The 25,000-nt window shown below is 33.7% G+C and overlaps 1 protein-coding gene across 2 annotated transcripts in view; it reads right to left on the reverse strand.

The window, feature by feature from the left end:
- The window catches only part of spidr (scaffold protein involved in DNA repair), a 130,873-nt gene that overhangs the window by 79,807 nt on the left and 26,066 nt on the right, over positions 1 to 25,000 (reverse strand). For both annotated transcript variants that reach the window (XR_012399512.1, XM_073941013.1), the window contains exons 7-8: positions 22,316 to 22,410; positions 16,685 to 16,862 (exon numbers count right to left, since the gene is read on the reverse strand). Coding sequence is in view for 1 of the 2 variants with exons in the window: in XM_073941013.1 (XP_073797114.1) it covers positions 16,685 to 16,862; positions 22,316 to 22,410 (273 nt within the window). In the remaining variant the exon portion in view is untranslated. The remainder of the gene's footprint in view (positions 1 to 16,684; positions 16,863 to 22,315; positions 22,411 to 25,000) is intronic.

Below are 25,000 nucleotides of genomic sequence, written 5' to 3' on the forward strand. Positions count from 1 at the left end.
TATATACATATATATATATATATATATATATATATATATATATATATACATATATATACATATATATATATATATATATATATATATATATATATATATATATATATATATATATATATATACATATATATATACACATATATACACACACACACACACACACACACACACACACACACACACACACACACACACACACACACACACACAAAATAATACAATTACTGTAATCATAGTCATTATGATTAGCATAGTCAGTTATAATAATTACTACTACTTATTGAAGTAAGTGAAATTACAAATCAAAATAATTTAATTAGAGTGTATTAATAAATTTTAAAAAGTTGCTGGTTCGAGCCCAGGCTGGGTCGGTTGGCATTTCTGTGTGGAGTTTGCATGTTCTCCTCGTGTGGGTTTCCTTTGGGTGATCCGTTTTCCCACAAAATGTGGTGTAGGTGAATTGTTTAAACTAAATTTTATGTGGTGCACATGTGTGAATGAGTGTGTATGGGTGTTTCCCAGTGATGGGTTGCAACTTGAAGGGCATCCGCAGCGTGCAACCTGTGCTGGATAAGTTGGCGGTTCGTTCCGCTGTGGTGACCCCAGATTAATAAAGGGACTAAGCTGAAAAAAAAAATAATAAATTATATACACTAACCGGCCACTTTAATAGGTACACCTGTCCAACTGCTCGTTAATGCAAATTTCTTATTTGCCAATCACATTGCAGCAACTCAATGCAGTTAGGCATTTAGACATGGTCAAGACGATCTGCTGAAGTTCGACCGAGCATCAAAATGAGGAAAAAAGGTGATTTAAGTGACTTTGAACGTGGCATGGTTTTTGGTGTCAGACGGGCTGGTCTGAATATTTCACAAACTGCTGATTTACTGGGGTTTTCACGCCCATCCATCTCCAGAGTTTACAGAGAATGGTCTGAAAAATAGAAAATATCCAGTGAGCGGCAGTTCTGTGGGCGCAAATGACTTGTTGATGCCAGAGATCAGAGGAGAATGGCCAGACTGGTTCCAGCTGATAGAAAGGCAACAGTAACTCAAAATAGCACTCGTTACAACCGAGGTCAGCAGAAGAGCATCTCTGAACACACAACACGTTCAACCTTGAGGTAGATGTGCTACAACAGCAGAAGACCACACCGGGTGCCGCTCCTGTCAGCTAAGAACAGAAAGCTGAGGCTACAATTCACACAGGCTCACCAAAATTGGTGTCTCGATTTCTGCTGCGACATTCGGATGGCAGGGTCAGAATTTGGCATCAACAACATGAAAGCATGGATCCATCCTGCCTTTTATCAACAGTTCAAGCTGGTGGTGGTGTAATGGTGTTGGGGATATTTTCTTGGCACACTTTGGGCCCATTAGTACCAATTGAGCATCGTGTCAACGCCACAGCCTACCTGAGTATTGTTGCTGACCATTTCCATCCCCTTATGACCACAGTGTAGCCATCTCCTGATGGCTACTTCCAGCAGGATAGCAAACCATGTCATGAAGCGCAAATCATCTCAGACTGACAGGACAATGAGTTCACTGCACTCAAATGGCCTGGAACAGGAGATTGGCATCATGGATGTGCAGCCGACAAATCTGCAGCAACTGTGTGATGCTATCATGCCAATATAGAGCAAAATCTCTGAGGAATATTTCCAGTGTCTTGTTGAATGTATGCCATAAAACATTAAGGCAGTTCTGAAGGCAAAAGGGGGTCCAACCCAGTACTAGTAAGGTGTACCTAATAAAGTGGCCGGTTTATATATTTAAATGATTAAAAATAGATACTTTCAGAGCAAATAAATGTGAATCTCAGTCTATTTACAGTATGTGCAAACAACAGTGTTGGTGTTCACTCTAAAACATGCTACATGCATTTCCTTGACTAAACGCATCGCAAATACATCATGACTTTGATTTTATTTCGATTAAACATGCAGCCATGCGGTACATTAAATAATGAAACTTTAATCAGTTTCATTATTATAACTGTAAAGCTCTCCACTTCCAAGTCTGAGTCACTGGAGCATGTACAGTAAAGCGTTTACAACCACTTACTGATATAAAGCACATGTACACACATTCCAGCAAAGATATATAAATACACACGCATACAGTATACACTTCAGTAAAACCATCTGCATGTTGGAAAGCACACGCACTAAACACGTCGTTGCAGATGCATGAAAGCACACAATTCACAAGCCTTCAGAACTAGGTTACAAATATCCTGATTAATCTCGCTGCAGGGTAATTTGTCACAGATCTGCTGCAAATAAACATGTCTTGAATAAGCGGAGGCCTCCAGTGCAGTGCAAGCCGAGGCCTGCAGAGCTCATGTCATGAGACGTAAGATGTACGTCAGCGTTCGGAGCGTCAGAGGGGTTGAACAGGTGCCAGCAGCAGAGACTTCAGGCCTGGGACTGAACTTGATGAACTCCAGCCAGCAGTAGAGCAGCAGATCAGCCCGGGGGCAGAACAGGCAAGTTTACACAGGAGAAGTGGAGGTCTGCTCTCCGCCCTATAGCTGCTGCAAACAACACACTCTCTTCTTCTTCTTTTTTTTTAAATACACTGTCAAGCCATGAAGAATGAAGTAGAAAAATTCCAGGCTTTGACAATCAAAGAAATGACAGGTCCAAAAACAAAAAAATTGTACAATTAAAATATTTTTAAAAAACTAGAAATGGTGGTAATTGTTTGGATTTTTGTCAAAACTTGCATATTTAAAAAAATCATCCAGAAAAAAAGTATTAAATCTCTTGATAATAATTTTTTTTTGGCATATACATATGAAATCAGATAAGTCATAATAATAGTTCACGCAAAAGACACAATGTACACATGCGTAGCCGAATTCACGTGCATAAAACCAAATTCACGTGCGTAAAATATTTATTTATATTCACAAAAAAATTTTATGTGCACAAAATAAAAATACATTTTCATAAAATACGTTTCACAAATGCAAAACAACATTTGCAAATGTGTAAGAGTGTACAAAAAGTTTTGAATGTTGAAAACTTTCAAAACTTTCGAACACGGGACGAAGAGCGTCGGACCACAATGGCACTGCTATGCTCGTGTGGCCGGAATGATACTTAATCCTCATCATTACCCTGTAGACTACATTTTGCTCATAGGGCTGCGAGACAATAAATAAGAAGAGCGGAGCTGCAGCAAAATAATGGATAAAAAGAGTGAGGCTATGGTCAAATAAATAAATAAATGAAAAAAAAGTGCGACTGCGACTGTTGCTTTCTCCGTTCGCCATGCTGGAGAGGAACAGTCTGCACAAATGGAGCGCAGAGTTGGTGTCATCGACTACAGCTCTCATCTGATTGGCTGAAAGGTACGAGTTGCCCTGAGTCTGGCAGGAAAGTCTCAAAAATACACACACACACGTACCCAGGGGGAGTCGTACGTGAAAGAGCATTTGCACATTCTCATTCAGGATGAACTCGCAAGTTTTAAACATTCAAAACTTTTTGTAAACCCTTATACATTTGCAAATGGTGTTTTGCATTTGTGAAACGTATTTTATGAAAATGCATTTTTATTTTGTGCACGTGAAATTTTTTTGTGAATATAAATAAATATTTCATGCACGTGAATTTGGCTACGCATGTGTACATCGTGTCTTTTGCGTGAATTACTTTTGAGTCTTTTCTGACTCCATATATACACTACCTGACAAAAGTCTTGCAGCCTATGCAAGTTTTAGGAACAGCAAATAATAACTTGACTTCTAGTTGATCATTTGGCATTAGAAGTGGCTCATATGAAAGGCAAAGGCGTCTAGATTATGCTTATTTTACCAAAATAAAATATGATTAGGCGGAGGACTGCACCCATACATCTCTGCAATGACTCAAATCACTTATCAATAAAGTCATCTGGAATGGCAAAGAAAGCTTTCCTGTAGGACTCCCAGAGTTCATAAAGAATCTTTAGCTTCATCTTCAATACCTCCTCCTTCATCTTACCCCAGACATGCTCAATAATGTTCATTTCTGGTGACTGGGCTGGCCAATACTGGAGCACCTTGACTTTCTTTGCGTTCAGGAGCTTTGATGTGGAGGCTGAAGTATGAGAAGGAGCGCTATCCTGCTGTAGAATTTGCCCTCTCCTGTGGTTTATAATGTAATGGGAAGCACAAATGTCTTGACACCTCAGGCTGTTGATGTTGCCATCCACTCTGCAGATCTGTTGCATGTCCCTGTACTGAATGTTACCCCGAACCATGATTTGTCCTTCACCAAACTTGACTGATATGAGAATCTGGGGTCCATGCGGGCTCCAGTAGGTCTTCTGCTGTATTTGTGATGATTAAGATGCAGTTCAACAGAGGATTCATCTGAAAAATTGACCTTTAGCCACTTTTCCAAATGATCAAGATATTTGTTATCAAGTTATTTGTTGCTCTTACAATCTTACAACAGGGATTGACAACAAGATATATACACTGGGTAAGTTGGCAGTTTATTATTCATTATGGTGTGGCGACCCCTGATGAATCTGATTTATTTTTGCCCAGCACTAATGTTTGTTTTGACATAATAGATGTGTGTACTGTATATATTTATCATGCATACAAAAATACACACATATATGGCTATATTTGAGAAAATGTCTATTTATTTTTAGATATTAAATGCAAGAAAGGTGCTTGCTTTAATGCTAACTATTTAATTAATTAAATCATTTATTTGGATAAATTCTTGTTCTATAAATGCTTGTCTAGACAGTCTGTCTGTATATGTTTACTATGTATATATGATACACACAGACATAGAAACAAAACTATGCAAAACAAATTTGGTGCATGGATATTTAAACTTAAATATAATTTGTATCATACGCATATATATTTTAATTTCTCTATAAATAAATTAATTTTGTACATTTAATTCGATGTAGACACTAAAATAATACGTCTAATATAAAACAAATGTTCAGTCTCTACATAATACACTGTAGATAAATCATTACAGTCAAATAATTTATTAATAATTAATTATGCAATTATGGTATTATAAACACAACTTTGTTAATAGATGTTAATATATTTATAACATAATATAATTAATATAATATACTATTATATAAAATTACTATTAATATAATATTATGTTAATATAATATACTTCAATATTTGATTGAAGTAAAAACATACAGCTGGAGCAAAATTATAAGCCCAATATTTATTATTTTTCAAATATTTATCAAGTAATATTTACATAAATATTAAATAAGAATAAAAGCAGTTTTTATTATTATTTTTAACCGTATTAAGGTCAATATTTTCAACCTCCTCAAGCAACTTTTTTTTTCAATTAGCTACAGAATATAGTTATACAATGGCTTGCCTAATTACCCTAATTAACCTACAGTAGGTAAGCCTTTAAATGGTACTAAAAATTGTGGAAAACATATAAAAGAAACTAGATTTAACAGGACGACTGTCAATTCTGACTTCACCTGTATATCCTTTCATTTCAGAAATGACAGTCAACAATGAATATAATGCGTTATCTATGTAATCTCAGTAATCATCAGTTTGCACAGGAAACGGAGTCTTAACAGAGATGTGTCACATTGCGATCATGTTACACGTATGAATGCATTTCCGGCAGTTGTGAACAGGAAGTGTGAGAGCAAACAGGATTGCGCTTGCTGACGTCAGAAGGCATGAACAGGTGAGGGTGCGGCACAGGTGTGATCACAGCGAGCAATGACTGGCATTTCCTTCAGAGCTGAAGTAAAGCGTGAAGGAACAGAGTGTGTGTTTGTGAAGCACATTGTGAATCCGCCAAAACCGCCAGCTTGGTACATGGTGAACCAAACCACTCTGGAATGCTGACATTTGGAATATAAAAAATGGGAAAAATGATAAACTGAAATGGGCAAAATTATTAGCCTGTTATTTTTCTCAAATATTACCTTCACAGTTTGAGTCAAAATTATGAGGCCTCCTGTGAATTGTTGTTATTTTTAAATAGTTCCCAATTTTTTTTACAGTATTTGTTCGGTCAAGTCTTATTTGGTTTATTTCAGCTAGAATAAAAGCAGTTTTTAACTTTCTAAAACCATTTTAAGGTCAATATCTTTAGCCCCCTTAAGCTATATATTTTTCTCCATTGTCTGCAGAACAAATTATCATCATACAATACTTGCCTAATTACCCTAACCTGCCTAGTTAACCTAATTATCTTAGTTAAGCCTTTAAATGTCACTTTAAGCTAAATACTAGTATTGTGAATAATATCTAGTAAAATAATATGTGCTAATATGTTATTAAAACTATTTTGAAATGTGAAACTACACTGTAAAAAATTTGACCTTAAATTCACAGTAAATTACTGGCTAATAATTGCATTACTTTCACAGTAAATTACTGTATGTAAATTCACAGTAAATTATTGTGAGGTAGTTCACAGTAATTTACTGTGGTTTTGTCACATTAAATTATTGTGAAATTACAACCATATATTGTAACTTTACAGTAGATAATAAAGTCCGTTACTGTGATTTCACAGTATTATCTTGTGGAATTAACTGTATTTTACTATGAATTTGCAAAATGATTACTGTGATTTAGCAGTAGGTTGCAGTTTAAATACCTGATTTAACTGTAAAGTTACAGTTATATCCCGGATTACTGTAATTTAACAGTTTGGTGCTGTAAAATTTCAATGCAAATTTAGGTCACACAAAAATGAAAATTCTATCTTGATTTACTCACCCTCAGGTTGTTCCAGCTCTGTTAAAAATGATTTTTTTTGTTAAACACAGGAATAAAAATATTAAATATGCCTCTTTGTGTCCAAACAACCTGAGGATGCGTAAATGACGACAGAATCTTCATTTTTGGGTGATCTGAGAAGACTCTAAAATCAAAATAAAAACAAACACACATACATTTTACAGATTTATTTAACAGTTTAATGACATCTGTGTAAACATTTCAGAAAACTTTCAAAAGGTGAAGTTGATGCCTCAAAAAATACTATAAGAACATATTAATAAAAAAATCTGACATCATATGAAGCATACATATAAAAAGCAGTGCTTCAGAGTGCGCTCTCTCTCTCTCATTATATATATATATATATATATATATATATATATATATATATATATATATATATATATATATATATATATATATATATATACACATACATACACACATGAGAGAGAGAGACAAAACTTCTTGCTAAATTAGGCAGTCGTCTATTCAAGGTCAATCATTTTCCTGATAATTTTACACACTTGCTGGTTGATGTGTCTTCTCTGCTTCTTGGACTTCGTCTGTCTTCCATCTCCAAACTGGTGCCGAAAAAGCACCTATAAGCAAAAGGGCAGACAAACAGTTAGCTTCATACAACACTACTGGGACACTACTGCTGCACTACAGAGCAAAATTACTGTTAGCTCAGTTTGAACATGCTGACAATACTGTAGCTCAGTCAAACTGCAATCATTTAAACAAAAACATCTGAAAAGCATTTCCATCGCAAACACACAATCAAGAACAGTCCAACAACAAATAGTGGTTTTAATGACCTAGGCAGAGCATTTTAAAACAGTTGATTTGATTTACACCTTCTGTTTACAGACTATAATCTAATGCTGGGTTCACACTTATTGCAAAGTTAACACATGCATCACAGCACTTGCTCTTGAATACTAGCAGGATGTTTCTTGCATCAAGCTAATTTTTCATGATTTAAATATTAGGAAAATTTTGCAAAAAAACTTGATTGAAGTGATACAGCACTTGTGTTGTATTCATTTCAATCAAGTTTTTTGCAAACATTCAAAATATTTTTCAACGTTTTTTGAGTTTTACTTAATTTGTGCCGCCCAGTAAAAATTTCCCACTATTTATGCATTTGCAATGACTTGTTTGTAATCCACTCACCTGAATAGGTAACTTCACATATGGTATAAGAGCCCCATCCTTTTAAAGACAGCTTCCCCTTTGGTCTCCAGCACAGACAAACAACTTGTGTCTGCAACACGGCCCTTTATAACAAGGGGACAAGGGGAGTCATGACTTGTGCTCCTATACATTCCTTGTTTAACCCCCCCAAAAAAAGCCCTCATTTACAATATTTATTACCTTAAATTCCAGAGTGCAAAAGGCATCTTCAGCATACTTTAGTTTCAGACCAGATCCAAAGTCAGTTGTGAAATCCAGGTGAGGTCCCATGACCACTCGACCCTCCAAGGAATAAGACTAAAAGGGGGAAAGAAGGACTAAATTAGAGGTGTTTGTGAATAATTAAATTTGTTTGTAGAAACAAAGTTGACATTCCATGCTCTGCCTATTAAAAACCAAGCAAACAAACACACATGCCCAGTAAAATTGCTAATAAAAATAAAAACTATAGTTTAAAAAAATCTTTGTCTAATATTTACTACGACTGGAGGTACTGGTGGAACTTCTGGAAGAAGAAAAAGAGTTTGTACAAGCAACTGCTCACAACAAATCTGTGAAAAACTTGACATTTAAAAATCTAATAAAAATGAGGAAGGCATCAACATTACCTTTAATAATCAAGCAAGGGTTGATTGGTAGCATCAGTGTTTCAACATCAGTGGCTGTGGCTGCAAAAAAATATGAATATAATAAGAGTAGAATAAGACTCAACCTAACACACGCACACACACACACATAATCTATATATATATATATATATATATATATATATATATATATATATATATATATATATATATATATATATATAGGTTTAGATTGTGATAATGAATTTAGGTTATATTTGTGTGCTTAGAATTAACACTCACCTCACACTTCAGCTATTATCAGTTACACCTGAACACCAAAAAATAAAATCTACAGTTAGTGACAATATACAATTAGTTCTCATTAGTAAATGTTAGCAATGCATTAACACCAGTGAGAAATATACAATAAGTACTGTGTTGGTGTTAGTTTAAAAGAATACAACTGAATTGTATTATAAGCCTCATTTAATAAAACAGACTTGTTTCATAATGAGTTTAGTTTATTTAACTAACTTAACGTTAACGTTACAGTGAACAAAATTAACGTACATGATGGTGAACCGTTAACGTTAACTTAAGTGAAGGTCAGAGCTTACCTTAGTCATTTCACCTTTACTTCAGTCTTGTACTGAAACAAAAAATGCAGTTAACAAGAAGTTAATTAAAGAAAATTCCCTTTCTTTTTTCAGGAACTAACGTTAACGTTATGCTAATACCTCAGAAAACACTACAAGCACAATCTGGCGTCGTTAATTTCTTGTTTAAAAAAAAGGCGGGCTTAAACCCTGTACGTGCGAGTACAACTAAAGTACTCGGTAAATTCCTGTTAAGTGACATGCACTATACAGAAATACACATACAACAATCATTTAACGGACAAAAGTCATATTTTAACACTTACCGAGGATGAATCCGTTGGGTGAAGAGATGACGCAGGCGTTGTCTGTGGTGATGGCGCTTGTTGCGGTCGAGTCGAGTCAGTTCTGTTCAATGAATCGGCTCCTTTAAGTGAACAGTAAAGAGTCGAATACGGCTCCTTTAAGTGAACAGTAAAGAGTCGAATTCGCCTGAAAACGATTCCTTTTTGTATAATATTGTAAGACGCAGACATATAATTCATTAATATTTCATCAGATTGCTTGGTTCGTGTACTGCTTGTACACAAATTGCTTGTTGATGACTATGAACACGTCTGATAACTGAATCTGATTCAATGTCACACGAGTCCTGAACCGAAGCAGTGCAAAAGTAATATATTGATTAAAATATAAAGTTAATTATTTTCTTCGCCATTCAAAATATTACATATCTCTGACTTTAACAATAAGAATAAAGTTCGTTTGGAGTGTATTGAGAATTATTATTTTTTCCTCCCAGGATTCATTTCGCACCAAGCTGTATCAAGCTGTAATGGTGGATGAGAAGGCACATACTATTATAAATATTGCTTTTAATATGTAATGAAATAAAGTTTTAACACTTTTTCATGCGAGAATGTAGTTCTTCAAAACTCAAATCTGTGGATTGTTAGTAAAGATTGTGTGTAATTTTAAGTGTGTTCTGCCGGTAGCGGAGATCTATGACTTCCAGGCGGTAACGGCGCTCATTACTCATGTATCCGCCGAGAGGCGCCTGTCTTCAGGCTAGACATTGGGACAATTGCCCCGTCTTCGATGGCTCTATATGCGTCCGAAAATGAAGTTTTAACTGTTTTTCATGCTAGAATGTAGTTGTTTAAAACTCTAATCTGTGGTTTATATATATATATATATATATATATATATATATATATATATATATATATATATATATATATATATATATATATATATATATATATTCTGAGATTAGTGACCTCCAGGCGATGACAGGTGCCCAATACTCATGAAACCGTCTAAAGCAGACATTTCCCTTGACATTGAAATAATTGTTGGCTGTTTAACAGTTTTTGGTTTCATTAATTAATTACTTTTTATTCCAGTTTATTATGTTTTGGCTAAGCACACAGTTATGTTCATTAAATATTATTTCCTATTCTATGTTAACTGTATAAAATTAAATAAAGGTGCAGTACAACCAAAAAGATGTTGGTAACCAAATCGTTTTGGGGGCTATAACATTCTGTTATTATCTGTTAAAAGTTAATTTGTATTAATTTCTACGTTGAGTTAAAAAAAGGTTTGAATTTCTATAACTAACGTGCAAAAGATATAGCCCTTTTCACAGTAATTTGCTGTAATCATGCTACCTGCCGTAATTTCACAATAAAATTATGAATACAACATATTACTGTGAATTTTTCAGTTAAATACTGTGAAGGGATACTAATGTAATTTACTGTGAAAAATTACAGTAACTTGTTGTGAAAACCTGGAAATTTTTTACAGTGTAGAAATGTGTAGAAAAAATCTTTCCATTAAAAAAAATGGGAGAAAAAATTACAGGAGATCTAATAATTCTGACTTCAATATGTATATTAACTGATTAAAATATAAACTAATGTTTAATGTAAGTTCAAGTATCTAGGATCAGTGATTACTGCAAACAGTAATCTATTCACTGATCTGATTGTTTTTGGACAGTGGGAGGAAACCAGAGGAAACACATTGAGCACAAGGAGAACATGTAAACAGAAACGTCAAATGGCTTGGTAAGAACTAGAACCAGTGACATTCGTGCTGTGAGGCAACAATGCTAACCACTGGGGCACTGTGCCACCCATCTAGGAAAGAAGGAAGAGTAGGGATGGAAGGGGGGATTCTTCAAAACAGAGTGGCTGTTATATGGAGCTTAGGGTATTTATAGTGGCTTAGGAATTGTCTGATTGGTGAATCATAAATTGGATAATGCAGGACCAGCCACAAGCAATTATAAGCACGTGATCCTTTCGAAATTAGTTTATAAATTAACTTCACTTTGACCACTGTGGCCTGTTGATTTTCTGAATAAGATGAAGTATGAAATACTTCAGAGAAATGCTTTTTGCCATTCCCAGTAATGCAAATTCCCTTTTACACAACAATGTCAATTGCACTGCAGCCTTGTTTTTAAATGAAAACTACACACTGTTATGGAAATAAAGAGCACGTCATTTCTTATAAACGCTTTTAGCTTTTTAAAGTACTCTGAATCATATAATTCCAATCTGACTTCCTGTGCAGTGTGGCCAAGTCAATTAAAATTCCACCTGGCAGCTGAAAGGAAGTCAATTTTTAAATCTGCAATTACTGCGTTACACTGCATGACTTCAACAGACCTCAAAAAAGTGAGTAAAAATAATCTAAACACTTCAGAAGTGGCTCACACCTTCACATATTTCGAAAAAAAAAAAGAAAATTCCACATTTACAACAACTCACACGTTTTTAAGCATATCTGATCACCCGTAAAGTGATCATGTGTTTGAATCTAAACCAGAGACAATTCAATGGACTTTCCAGGGTAAACTGAACTCTTGGACTTTCCAGGGTCAAATATGCCTGGCCTTAAAGCAAACACTCGGCAGGGGGAGAGAGAAAAAAACAGAGAAAAAAATGAGACAAGAGGAGACACAGTGCCAGCAACACACTGTGCCGCATGTGTTTTCTATTCAGCTCTCTGGCCTCTGTCACAGTTATTGTGATCTGCTGCCTAACGCTCCTCGAAAAAGAAAAAAAAAAAGAGGCGAGGGAAGAAAAAGGATCCAGCAATGTTTTTTCCCGGTTTGCTGGAAATGAGCTCAGAGCTGCCAGGAAGAGGCATGCAGGCCATTCCCTGGAGCAGAGGAATGACGTGGGAGTTACGCTACAAGGGGGCGATACGGGGGAGAAGCCCTGGCTTCCGGCGTGTTTGGACGGACAGATTTGTGTTCCTCCCACACAGATGGAGAGTATGGAGCCAGATTAGTCTAAAAAATGAATACATTTACAAAATATAATTCATAGATCCACAACACCATTCACATTTAAAAAACACAATTCGTGAATACACAAATGCAATTCCTAAATTCAAAACACAATTCAAAACTACACAAATCCAGTTCGTAAATTCAAAACACGATTCAAAAATACACAAATCTAGTTCATAAATTTCAAATGTGACTCAAATATATACAAATCCAATTCATAAATTCAAAACACAACTCAAAAATTTACAAATCAAATTTCTAATTTCAAAATATGATTAAAAAATACATAACTCCAGTTTGTAAATTAAAAACACGATTCAAAAACAAATACAGTTCGTAATACAAAACACGATTCAAAAATACACAAATCTAGTTCGTAAATTAAAAACGCGATTCAAAAATACACAAATCCAGTTTGTAAATTCAAAACACAATTCAAAACTACACAAATCCAGTTCGTAAATTCAAAACACGATTCAAAAATACACAAATCTAGTTCATAAATTTCAAATGTGACTCAAATATATACAAATCCAATTCATAAATTCAAAACACAACTCAAAAATTTACAAATCAAATTTCTAATTTCAAAATATGATTAAAAAATACATAACTCCAGTTTGTAAATTAAAAACACGATTCAAAAACAAATACAGTTCGTAATACAAAACACGATTCAAAAATACACAAATCTAGTTCGTAAATTAAAAACGCGATTCAAAAATACACAAATCCAGTTTGTAAATTCAAAACACAATTCAAAAATACACAAATCTAGTTCGTAAATTCAAAAAACTATTCAAAAATAAACAAATCCAGTTCGCAAATTCAAAACATGATTCAAAAATACATAAATCCAATTCGTAAATTCAAAATATGATTCATAAATGCACAAATCCAGTTTGTAAATTCAAAACACGATTCAAAAATACACAAATACAGTTCGTAAGTTTAAAGCGCGATTCATAAACGCATAAATCCATTTTGTAAATTCAAAAAACGATTCAAAAATACACAAATCCAATTCGTAAATTCCAAACGCGATTCATAAATACACAAATGCAGTTCGCAAGTTCAAAACGCGATTCATAAATGCACAAATCCAGTTCGTAAATTCAAAACATTATTTAAAAATACACAAAAACAGTTCTTAAATTCAAAACACGACTCAACAACACACAAATCCAGTTTGTAAATTCAAAACGCGATTCATAAATACTCAAATCCAGTTTGTAAATTCTAAAAACGATTCAAAAATAACCAAATTCAATTTGTAAACCCAAAACACGATTTAAAAATACACAAATCCAATTCATACATTCAAAACGCGACTCAAAAATACACAAATCCAGTTCATACATTTAAAACGCAAAATATTTCAGACTTTTACTTGCAAATTTATGAATTGTTTGTTGTTTTTATGAAATGTGTTTTGAATGTACAAATTGGACTTTATAAAAGTGATTTGTGCTTTTCATATATGGAGTTTTATTTTGTAAATGCATTATTTTTGAGACTGATCTGGCTCCATAGGAGTGAGGCTGGTCCGTGCCGCTCACCTCCAGCCCTACAGGCCTCCTGCTCTTATCAGCTGAGTGCAAAAACACACCGCAAGACTGTTTCTGCCAACCAGCGCCGTGATTCATCGCAAAACCAGCGCAGGAGATACAGGGAGACGTGCGTCAGCAGTATGTAATACGAGGCATCCAGATTATGATGAAAGTAATGACAAAACTCGCCAGGAGGCAAAACAAATCGTAAAAATTAATTAAAAAAGAAGTTGTGAAAACAAAAAAAACTAAACATTTCACAAAAATGAGGATTCAAATGCAGATTTATTTAAGAGAATCCTCTTACAGTCAGGAGCGACTCAGTGGTTAGCACTGTCACCTCACAGAAAGAAGGTCGCTGGTTCCAGTCCCGACTGGGTCAGTGGGCATTTCAGTTTTTTGCATGTTCTCCCCGTGTTGGCGTGTCCCAACAGTACAAACACATGCGCTGTAGGTGAATTAAATAAACTAAATTGGCCATAATGTATGAGGGTGAATGAGAGTGTATTGTTGTTTCTTAGTACTGGGTTGCAGCTTGAAGGGTTTGTAAAACATTTACTAGATAAGTTGGCAGTTCATTCTGTTGTGGAGACCCTTGATGATTAAAGGGACTGAGCCAAAGGAAAATGAATGAATGAATGTCTTCATTTTAGGACTGTGCTGTTGGAGATATACAAGGAAATACTGCATGTCTGGGAAATATCTATTATTTTTCCGTGTGCTTTTCCAGAAGTTGTGACTGTTTAACTTTTTAAATATTTACTCACCAATATTAGTAATTGTAGACCTGCAAATATTCGTACTCATGGATGGTATCTTGTTTCGTTTTTTTCTCCATCTCTTTTTTTTATTTTATTAATCTTATTTTTTTTTACTTATGTGTTAATTGATTAGTTCATTGATTTGTTTTTATTCATATTAACTATTCAATAAATTTTTTTTTTTTAATTGTGAAAATTTTAAACAGAATTTTTAGTTTTCAGAAATTTTAATCGTGCTTTAATTCGTCATGGAACAAACCGCTGCAACCAAACAAATTTACAACAATGGTGTGCAAGTTATGAGCTTATACACCGAGGCTAATACAGACGCATGCTGGATTAACTATGGCTGAGGCTGTTCACATATCACGTCTGTTGTGCGTGTAAGTTTGTTATTTTAAATAACTATTTCCGTGCATATTACGAACGACGTGCACACGGCGCACCATTCTCATGCTTTCCAGTCACACCTAGTTGAAAGAATGCCACAAGCAAACCACGAATCACGTGACAAGAACTGATCAATCAGCTTCATATTTGTTATAGAATGTACACATTTCTACTCCAAACAGAAAAAAAATACAAAATGAAAAACCAAACAATTTTGTAATATTATATAAATAGTGGTTTAGCAGTCTTTGAATACATTTGTTCAGTTTTAAAAGAAAATAAATAGCTAATAGCTAATATAATGCTTAGATTTACATTAGACAAATACAAATTTTTAAATGTATTCTTATTTTATTTATTCATAATAAATTATATATATATATTTTGGTACCACCAAAATGAGCAGTATTGAAATACAGTAGTGTAGTAGGCCCAGTAAAGCAGCTACAACTCTGCAAAGTTAAAAAACGTTGCAGATTACCTCAGAAATATAGGCTAAATGTCATATGTGGCATATTATATACATCATTTTTGATCAATTTTAAAATGTGTATAGCATGGACATGACACATTTCATTCCTCCGCGTACCATTAGAAGGAAGCCTGGGTACCACTAGCGGTACACGTACCACAGTTTGAGAACCACTGCCTTAGAGAAATCGACTCTTATTTGTTTTTTATTAATATTTTGTGCTGTATTATTTGGTCACTGAGCAGCAATAAATAACATTTAAATATATAAGGAGTTTCAAAAGATTTTCTAAACTATTAGTTTTACAAATAACTAAAAGCATAATAATCGTGACAACCATGAAACCGTGATTATTCCTCACACTATAGTCATACAAACAAAATCTATAATCATTGCACCCCTACTCAAAATATAAAGTACTTTTTTTATTTCAAAAGCTTTAGTCCAATGTACACTTTAGACTATAAAGGTATTGTATTTTTTATTAAAAATCATTATATGGACTAAGGACTTTTGAAAAAATCTGGGGACCTTTTCTGGTGTATATACCTTACATTTCTTTGATAAATGCTTTAGGTATATGTGCATGTATATATATATGTACATATATGTATGTATATTTGTATATACATGTGTTTTTAATTATTAATTAATTAATTAAAAGCAAAGACAAAGAAAAAACATAGAGAAATAAAATAAGATTAATTAATTAATTAATTAATTAATTAATTAATTAATTAATTAATTAATTAAAATTAATTAAAATTAATTAATTAATTAAAATTAATTAAAATTAATTAATTAATTAATTAATTAATTTTATTTTATTTCTCTATGTTTTTTTCTTTGTCTTTGCTTTTGAGGGGGAAAAAGTCCAATGTTTGCACAATATGTTTTGTTTTACTTATATTTGAAAAAAAAAATTATTATTATATGTGATTTTACAGTAATTTTAATTGGTCCAAAACTGTGCTGTTGTTTTACAATCTAAAAATCCCAAGATGGGCATAAAAAACAGGACCAAATACCATCAGCTATAATACAGAAACTCTAATACAATACAATATAGACACTTACCATGGTGGATATATGTGGACGATGTCTCCAGGCACAGGCTGTATCTGGACGGCCGTATCCTTGTTAAAAAGAGCCACACAGGTTTCTCCCTCCGGCAGTCGCTCACACAAAGTGGCCTGCATGCCACACTCCTCCCGAACTCCCACAATCCTCAGCGTCAGGACTCCAGGCCTGTCAGCTTACAGGTATAAAATGATATAGCGTTACAATGTAAGCCCTAATTTTAGATAGACTACAATTTTCTGAGTCGATCATTCAATGATTTATTTGGAAAGATCATGCACCCATTGGCTAAATTCTCCATCAGTCAAACAAGAAAGTAAGTTACTGGCTAAAATCAATCGGCTCACAGATAGCATATGCAGATCATCAAAACACTCGACTGCTTTGTTTAGATTTTAATAACTATAACTTTGACTTTTTATTCAATTTGTGGTCTCATTTGATTTGTAACACTGTCAGCTATAACATTGACTTGCTTTTTACTACAGTGAAACTGCTGTACGGTGTTTTGTAAAGTACAGTAAATTACTTTAATTAATCTGTTGTGGTAATACTATAGTTTCTATGGTAACACAATAAGTGCATTTTTTTTTTACAATATAGGTTATATTATACTACAATTCACCACACTTTACTGTAGTAAAACTACACTGTATTTTATTTTATCAGTTTACTATTCTTAATACTAGTCCACATCGACGGAGCCACAGCAGACCATTTACACGTGAGCTGCCAGTGTTTTGAGTGCATGCAAGAAGTTTTGTCCACGAACAGAGGAAACCAGCGTGTGAGCAAAGATATTCGCTCTATAGTATTACATGAATGCGCTCCAGACTTTCTGCGCTTACAACATTTGTCAGTAAATTATTGCCATACTCCGCCAGCCGAAATCATGTGGTGCGCAACCACAGCGAACCTCCGCAAACACAGTGATGACATCACATTCGCTGCACGCACTGAGATTGGCTATTGCATGTTGACCTTTTTTGTAGTTTTGTAGTTTTTTTTTTTGTAGTAAGACAATTGGACTAGTGAAATGAACTACAACACCCCGAAAACCTAGCACAACAACAAAAAAGAATTTTAATGAGCATTAGATTAGGCGTTACATGGACATCGCAAAAATAAGACCTGTGCAAAAATATTTAAGACCTAGAACAGCGAATAAGACTTTTTAAGGCCTTAAATTTCGATTGAAAAATTTTAGACTTTTTAAGACCCTGCGGAAACCCTGTACAAAGACGCAGTTTTCGCCTGCATGTAACAGTAAATAATGCAAACAACAGGTCTCTAGAAGAAACGATAACATAAACAATTGAAAAACTATTCATAATTCAACACTACTGTGTCGGTGGACTAAATGTGTTCAATGGGTTTTCATTCTGAGGATTCTTACCTTTCAAAATAAACTGTTATGTACAGCAATGAATGCGTGTGTGTCTTGTTACTACGATGATATGTACTCCATTTCTAATAAGCGTGCTCTGTACAACTTACACAAATTTAGCAAATACATTATTTATTAGCTTTCCATTGTAAAAAAAAAAAAAAAAACAAGTAGCTACAACGTTTGTAGCTTTATGCTGCGTTAACACTAGACGCAGCACGCGCGTCAAGCGCGAGTGATTTACATGTTAAGTCAATGCAAAAATTATAAAAATAGATTGGGCCAGAATGGAATTGCAAAATCCAGCCATAAAACAGAATTAGTAATGCAGAATGTCAGATTAAATGGACAATTTTTGGAAGAATAAACAAAAAGCAGTGTTTCACATGAAATTAAATAATAATATTTGAAGTTTGGTTTACTACACACAGTATGACGCAATCTAACAGCATGTACAATTAGCCTGTTTAGTAAACTTTACATTCTTTTAAAGCCATCACCTCAAGATGGTTTCGTCTCAAAGATATGAGGATTTGCGAAACAGCACACATACGATAAAGGCCCAGTAAATGAATAACAGCGGCAGGATATTTTGGGTTATGCAGTGAAAACTCATGCTGGATCACTCCCAACTTTTTCATTTCTGTCAGTTCTGAGGAAATGAAATAAAACCCAGCTCTCTGATGGGATATATTCCCATGCTGACTGTTCAAGGAATAACTGGCTTTCATAGCACACATGAACACAATTGACTCAGCTGAAATCATGGGCGAGCACAGCCAAGACTCAAGAGAAGTATTTCTAAAGGATGTGTAATGGAAAGTTTTTGTGCACAAAAAAATGAAAGCAGCAAGAGGAACAGGCTATGTTTACTCCATGCAATGCAATGCAAAACAAAAATACAAGAAACACTGGCTGTTGTTCAAGTTTTTTTTTTAAAGGAAACAGTGCCAAAAACAGCTGCACATAACTAAGAATAGGAAAGGTGCAAGTTATTAAATGCACACACTGAAATGGGATTTATTAGCCATGGAAATCATTTTTAATCTTGCACCAAGCAAGATGTGTGTGGGAGATGCATTCCTCAGCAATCTTCAGGCTGTGGAATTTAAGGAAGTATGCCAGCTGCAGAGCTGTCCGTAAACTGCAGTCATCCTAGATCCCTTTTCCACTGTAAACGTGAAGAAGCACTTTAAAAAGTGCATGACTAAGCAACTCAAATTATATTTAGTCTTAGCTAACATTGCTAGACTAGAACTAGACATGCAAGACTAGAATATTACCAAATTACTGAAGTCAAATTTAGGACACACTATAGAATTTTATGTATGAGAACATAAAAAAAATTTGGCGTATTTATTTATTTATTGGTTTATTTGTTTATTTATATCAATATATCGTATGGGTAGGCTTTATTTTAGGCTGCTGGTCTGTATTGTCATATATAAAAAGCTAAATAAAATAAAATTTTGCATCTTAACAAACCATTAGAACAAATAATAATAACAACAACAATAATAATAATAATAATAATAATAATAATAATTAATTAATAAATAAATGAAGATGTTGCAATGATCCATATAGCATCTGGAGCACATCCTTAAATGATGACATTCAGTGGGGTGTCTAAACTTTTTCACATGACTGTGAAAAATATTTCCATTTGAATAAAAGATTTCTGGATGACTAATAATTTGAGACAACATTTAAAGGTGCTGTATGTACGTTTTTGACTCTTCTAAAGCATAATAATACCATAATATGTTTGCAGATATTTAAGAAACATGCTAAGTGAACATTCTTGTTTATCTGGAAAACAATGCTCAAGTCAGATATTCTGCTTTGAAAATGTGCGTTACGTGCTGAAACGCCTGTCTTTGTTTTAGTTCTTTTAACCCGCCCAATGCCAGTTTAGCCAATTATATTTCAGCACCCCGCGTTGCCTTGGTGGAAAACAGTGTATTTCGTTCATTCAGTCCTGAGAGCTCTGAAAGCATGCGCTCCTAACTGAAATGTGTATTTATATTTTATATTTTATATTTATATTTATTTCTATGTGAAATTTATTTGGATAATGCTTACACTGCACTAACAATTTGAAAGTGTGTGATTGGCCAAGGACAGAAAGGAAGACAACAAACCTATTTTCGAGTATACAGATATCTGTTTTCCATTACCATATGAACCCTGTTAATATAATATTTGATTATATTAACAAATATATTATTAGATTTTTTGCTATTATAATATAATATTTTTTTCTTTCTTTTATATATATGTATATATATATATATATATATATATTTTTTTTTTTTGTGTGTTTCTCTTTAGCATTCTTAAAATAGCCATTGTCTGTTGCTTTGTTGTAATGTGTTTTGATGCTAATATTAAAAATGCTAATTAAAAGATGCAATTAAAAAAATTATCTGTTTTAGTAATTATGTTCCGTAAATTTTAGCTAGCAGCTAAAATAAATAAATATAAATATTAAATATAAATAAATTCAGTTGAAGTCAGAATTATTAGCCCCGTTTATTTTTTCCCCAATTTCTGTTTAACATGGAGCAGATTTATTCAACACATTTCTTAACACAGTAGTTTTAATAACTCATTTCTAATAACTGATTTTTTTTTATCTTTGCCATGATGACAGTAGGGCGACGCAGTGGCGCAGTGGGTAGCACGTTCGCCTCACAGCAAGAAGGTCGCTGGTTCGATCCTCGGCTCAGTTGGCGTTTCTGTGAGGAGTTTGTATGTTCTCCCTGCGTTCGCGTGGGTTTCCTCCCACAGTCCAAAGACATGCGGCACAGGTGAATTGGGTAGGCTAAATTGTCCGTAGTGTGTGTGTGAATGTGTGGATGTTTCCCAGAGATGGGTTGCGGCTGGAAGGGCATCCGCTGCGTAAAAAGTTGCTGGATAAGTTGGCGGTTCAATCCGCTGTGGCAACCCCAGATTAATAAAGGGACTAAGCCGACAAGAAAATGAATGAATGAATGAATGATGACAGTAAATAATATTTTACAAGATATTTTTCAAGACACTTTACAGCTTAAAAAGATATTTAAGGGCTTAACTAGGTTAATTAGGTTAACTAGGCAGATTAGGGTAATTAGACAAGTAATTGTATAACGATAGTCTGTTCTGTAGACTATCGAAAAAATATAGCTTAAAGGGGCTAATAATATTGACCTTAAAATGGTTCTTAAATTTAAAACTGCTTTTCTTCTAGCCAAAATAGAACAAAAAAGACTTTCTCAAGAAGAAAAAATATTATCAGACATACCGTGAAAATGTCCTTTGTTGAACATAATTTGGGAAATAAATAAATAAAATAACCGAATAAATAAAAGGGATTCGTCTGCACATACTAAAAAAGAAGCGATGAGTTTTATTCAAAACAATTAGATTCCAGACCATGCAAATCAATCATATAAAATCAATAATAAATAAATCGAATTCCTTTACAGAGAATGAACCGGACTGAATCAACCAGAATTAACAAAAGAAAAAAGAACAAAAAGTTCAAAGGGGGCAAATAATTCTGACTTCAACTGGATATATTTCATTTATTTCAGTTAATGCCTATTTAAATAAAGAACCTTTAGATTTAGCTAACAGTAACAACTTTACACTGGCAGGGCATCACACACATTTAATTTCCCCAAACAATTAACACATTTTCTCTTGAATTTCCACTGTAAACTGTAACATTAACTTCTCTAAACCTCCAACACAAACAGTCGAAGACCCCTAGCTGTTCACAGTATGTAAAGAAATCCGTTATACCATGGAAAATGAAACATAAGGTGTGTGACTTTGTCTGCAGTGTGTTTGCGTCTGTGGTTTTCCTGTCGCTTTGGCTGAAACACAATTAAGTGGTATTGTCACCTGAATCACAATGGTAGGTGTGCTGTACGTGTTTTACAGCCTCCTACTCCTCCAACTGTACACTGCCAGATCTCATCGCTGGAATATTCAACACGTTTCAGCCGAGCATGACAAGCAATTATGGAAATATGAAAACTGTGGGTTGGCGGTTGAATATTTTCCTGGCTAGCATTGACACTGGCAGCGTTTAGATAAGTGAACAGACTTGAGCTGGTTTTAATTGTGAATTTTATTATTGTTGATACTGCGATTAGCGGCCAGCAACAGAGAAATGACCGCTAATGCTTTGTTCTCTGACAATCAAGATTTATTCGAGATTTAGCATGAACATTGTGATGGAGACTGCTTACCAGCTGATGTGGTGGAGTTGCACTGATGTCTCCAGAAGCTGATGGCGGATCTCTGTCTGCTGTGGAGTCGGTTCAGTCTTTCAGCAAGACCCCCTCTATGGAGAGATTACATGAAATCAGATTACAAAACAATCATATAGTTACAAAGATTCATCCTGACAGATTCAATTGATTGAATCTTTCACAATAAATTAATCCTAGAGATTAATTTATTAATTTTATTTATATGAAATCAATCAATTGGCATCAAAACATGAATTCAAGCTGTGTAAAATCAACCTCAGAGAATCAATAAGACAGAATGAATCATTTAGAATCAAAGCAGAAGATTCAAAGCACCCTAAATGAGAGATTGAATCTTTCAGAATTGATTCATTTTAGAGATTCATTTGTATAAAATGAAATCACTTGATTTTATAGAGCTTGAATTCATGTTTTAATGCCAAGTGATTTGATTTTATACAAATAAGTCTCTAGAATGAATCAAATCCGAAAGATTCAATCTCTCATTAATTGTGTCTGAATCTTCTGCTTTGATTTTAAACGATTCATTCTGTCTTATTTATTATTTATTCTGCGCAGAATCAAAAAGAAAGAACGAATCATTTAGAATGAAAGCAGAAGATTCAAAGCACCGTGGATGAGTGATTGGAACTTTCACAATTAATCAAAGCAGAAGATTCAATGCAACCTGAACAAAAGATTTAATCTTTCACAATAAATCAATCCTCGAGACTCTTTACATAAAATCAATCACTTGGCATCAAAACATGAATTCAAACTGAGTAAAAATCAACCCCAAAGAAACAATAAGACAGAATGAATCATTTAGAATCAAAGCAGAATATTTAAAACACCCTGAATGAGAAATTGAATCTTTCAAAATGAATTCATCCAAGAGAACCGATTATTTAAAATCAATCACTTGGCATTAAATCATAAAGTCAAGCTGCATAAAACCAAACTTACAGAATCAATAAGATCGAATGAATCATTTAGAATCAAATCAGAAGATTCAAAGCACTCTGAATGAAAGATTGAATCTTTCACAATTGATTCATCCTAGAGACTCATTTGTATAAAATCAAATCACTTTGCATCAAAACATGAATTCAAGCTGTGTAAAACCAACCCCACAGAATCAATAAGATCGAATGAATCATTTAGAATCAAATCAGAAGATTCAAAGCACTCTGAATGAAAGATTGAATCTTTCACAATTGATTCATCCTAGAGACTCATTTGTATAAAATCAAATCACTTTGCATCAAAACATGAATTCAAGCTGTGTAAAACCAACTCTACAGATTCAATAAGAAAAAACGAACCATTCAGAATCAAAGCAGAAGAATCAAAGCACCCTGAATGAGAGATTAATCTGTCAGAATTGATTCATCCAAGAGACTCATTTGTATAAAACCAATCACTTGGCATCAAAACACAAATTCAAACTTTGTAAAATCAACCCTGCAGAATCAATTAGACCGAATGAATCAATTAGAGTCAAAGCAGAAGATTCAAAGCACCCTGAATGAGTGATTGAATCTTTCAGAATTGATTCATCCTAGAGACTTTTTTATATAAAAAATCAAATCACTTGACATCAAAACATAAACTCAAGCTTTGTAAAATCAACCCCACAGGACCAATAAGTAAAAACAAATAATTTAGAACCAAAGCAGAAGATTCAAAGCACCCTGAATGAGAGATTGAATCTTTCAGAATTATGAAGAGACTCATTTATATAAATCATTCGAGACTCATTTATATAAAATCAATCACTTGGCATCAATACATAAAATCAAGCTGAGTAAAATCAACCTCACAGAATCAATAAGACCAAATGAATCTTTTACAAGCAAAGCAGACGATTCAGAGCACCTTGAATTGTCAGACAGAAACAAAGATTAAAATCTAGCTTTGCAATATATAACTACTTAAAAATGTAAACATGTATTCAATCCTAAGAAATCAATCATGTAAAATCAAAAAATCAAAAATAAACATGACTTTCATAAAGGATTAAATCTGACTGAATCAACTAGAATCACTGACTCAGAATGTAAATTATAAAGGCGATTGTCAACTTAAAAAAATTCATATATTTATAAAGAACAACATGACTTTGAATCAAATATATAAATTGAATCACTTCAAATCAACGATACAGTCACAACTCACACAGAATTAAATACATTGATTAAAAACACAATGAATCAGTCTAAACTTGTAAATTCAGTTGTTTGCACTTAAAATATGTAATCAATTATACAGAATGATTCATTTACATATATAAAACCACATAAAATCAATGATGATCAACAAGAATCAATCTTACGGAATCTATTCTATTAAAAGATTCTAATGAATCAAATACAAATAATCAAGTGAAGTCCAGGAATCAAACCAGCTGAATCAATCGCATAAAAACAGTCAAAGAATGAATCTAATTTAATCATTTACACTGATAGTTCTTTAGGAATTGATCCTGATTGAATCAATCATAGGGAATCAGTTGTATAGAGCATTATAATAAATCCAACCGAATAAATACAAGGGATTCGTCTGCACATAAAAAAAAAAAGCGATTAAAGGAACAATTAGATTCCAGACCATACAAATAAATCATATAAAATCAATAATAAATAAATCAAATTCCTTCACAGAGAATGACAATTAACAGAC

The sequence above is a fragment of the Danio rerio genome, chromosome 24 (genome assembly GCF_049306965.1).
Source record: "Danio rerio strain Tuebingen ecotype United States chromosome 24, GRCz12tu, whole genome shotgun sequence".
In the NCBI taxonomy this organism is placed as follows: domain Eukaryota; kingdom Metazoa; phylum Chordata; class Actinopteri; order Cypriniformes; family Danionidae; genus Danio; species Danio rerio.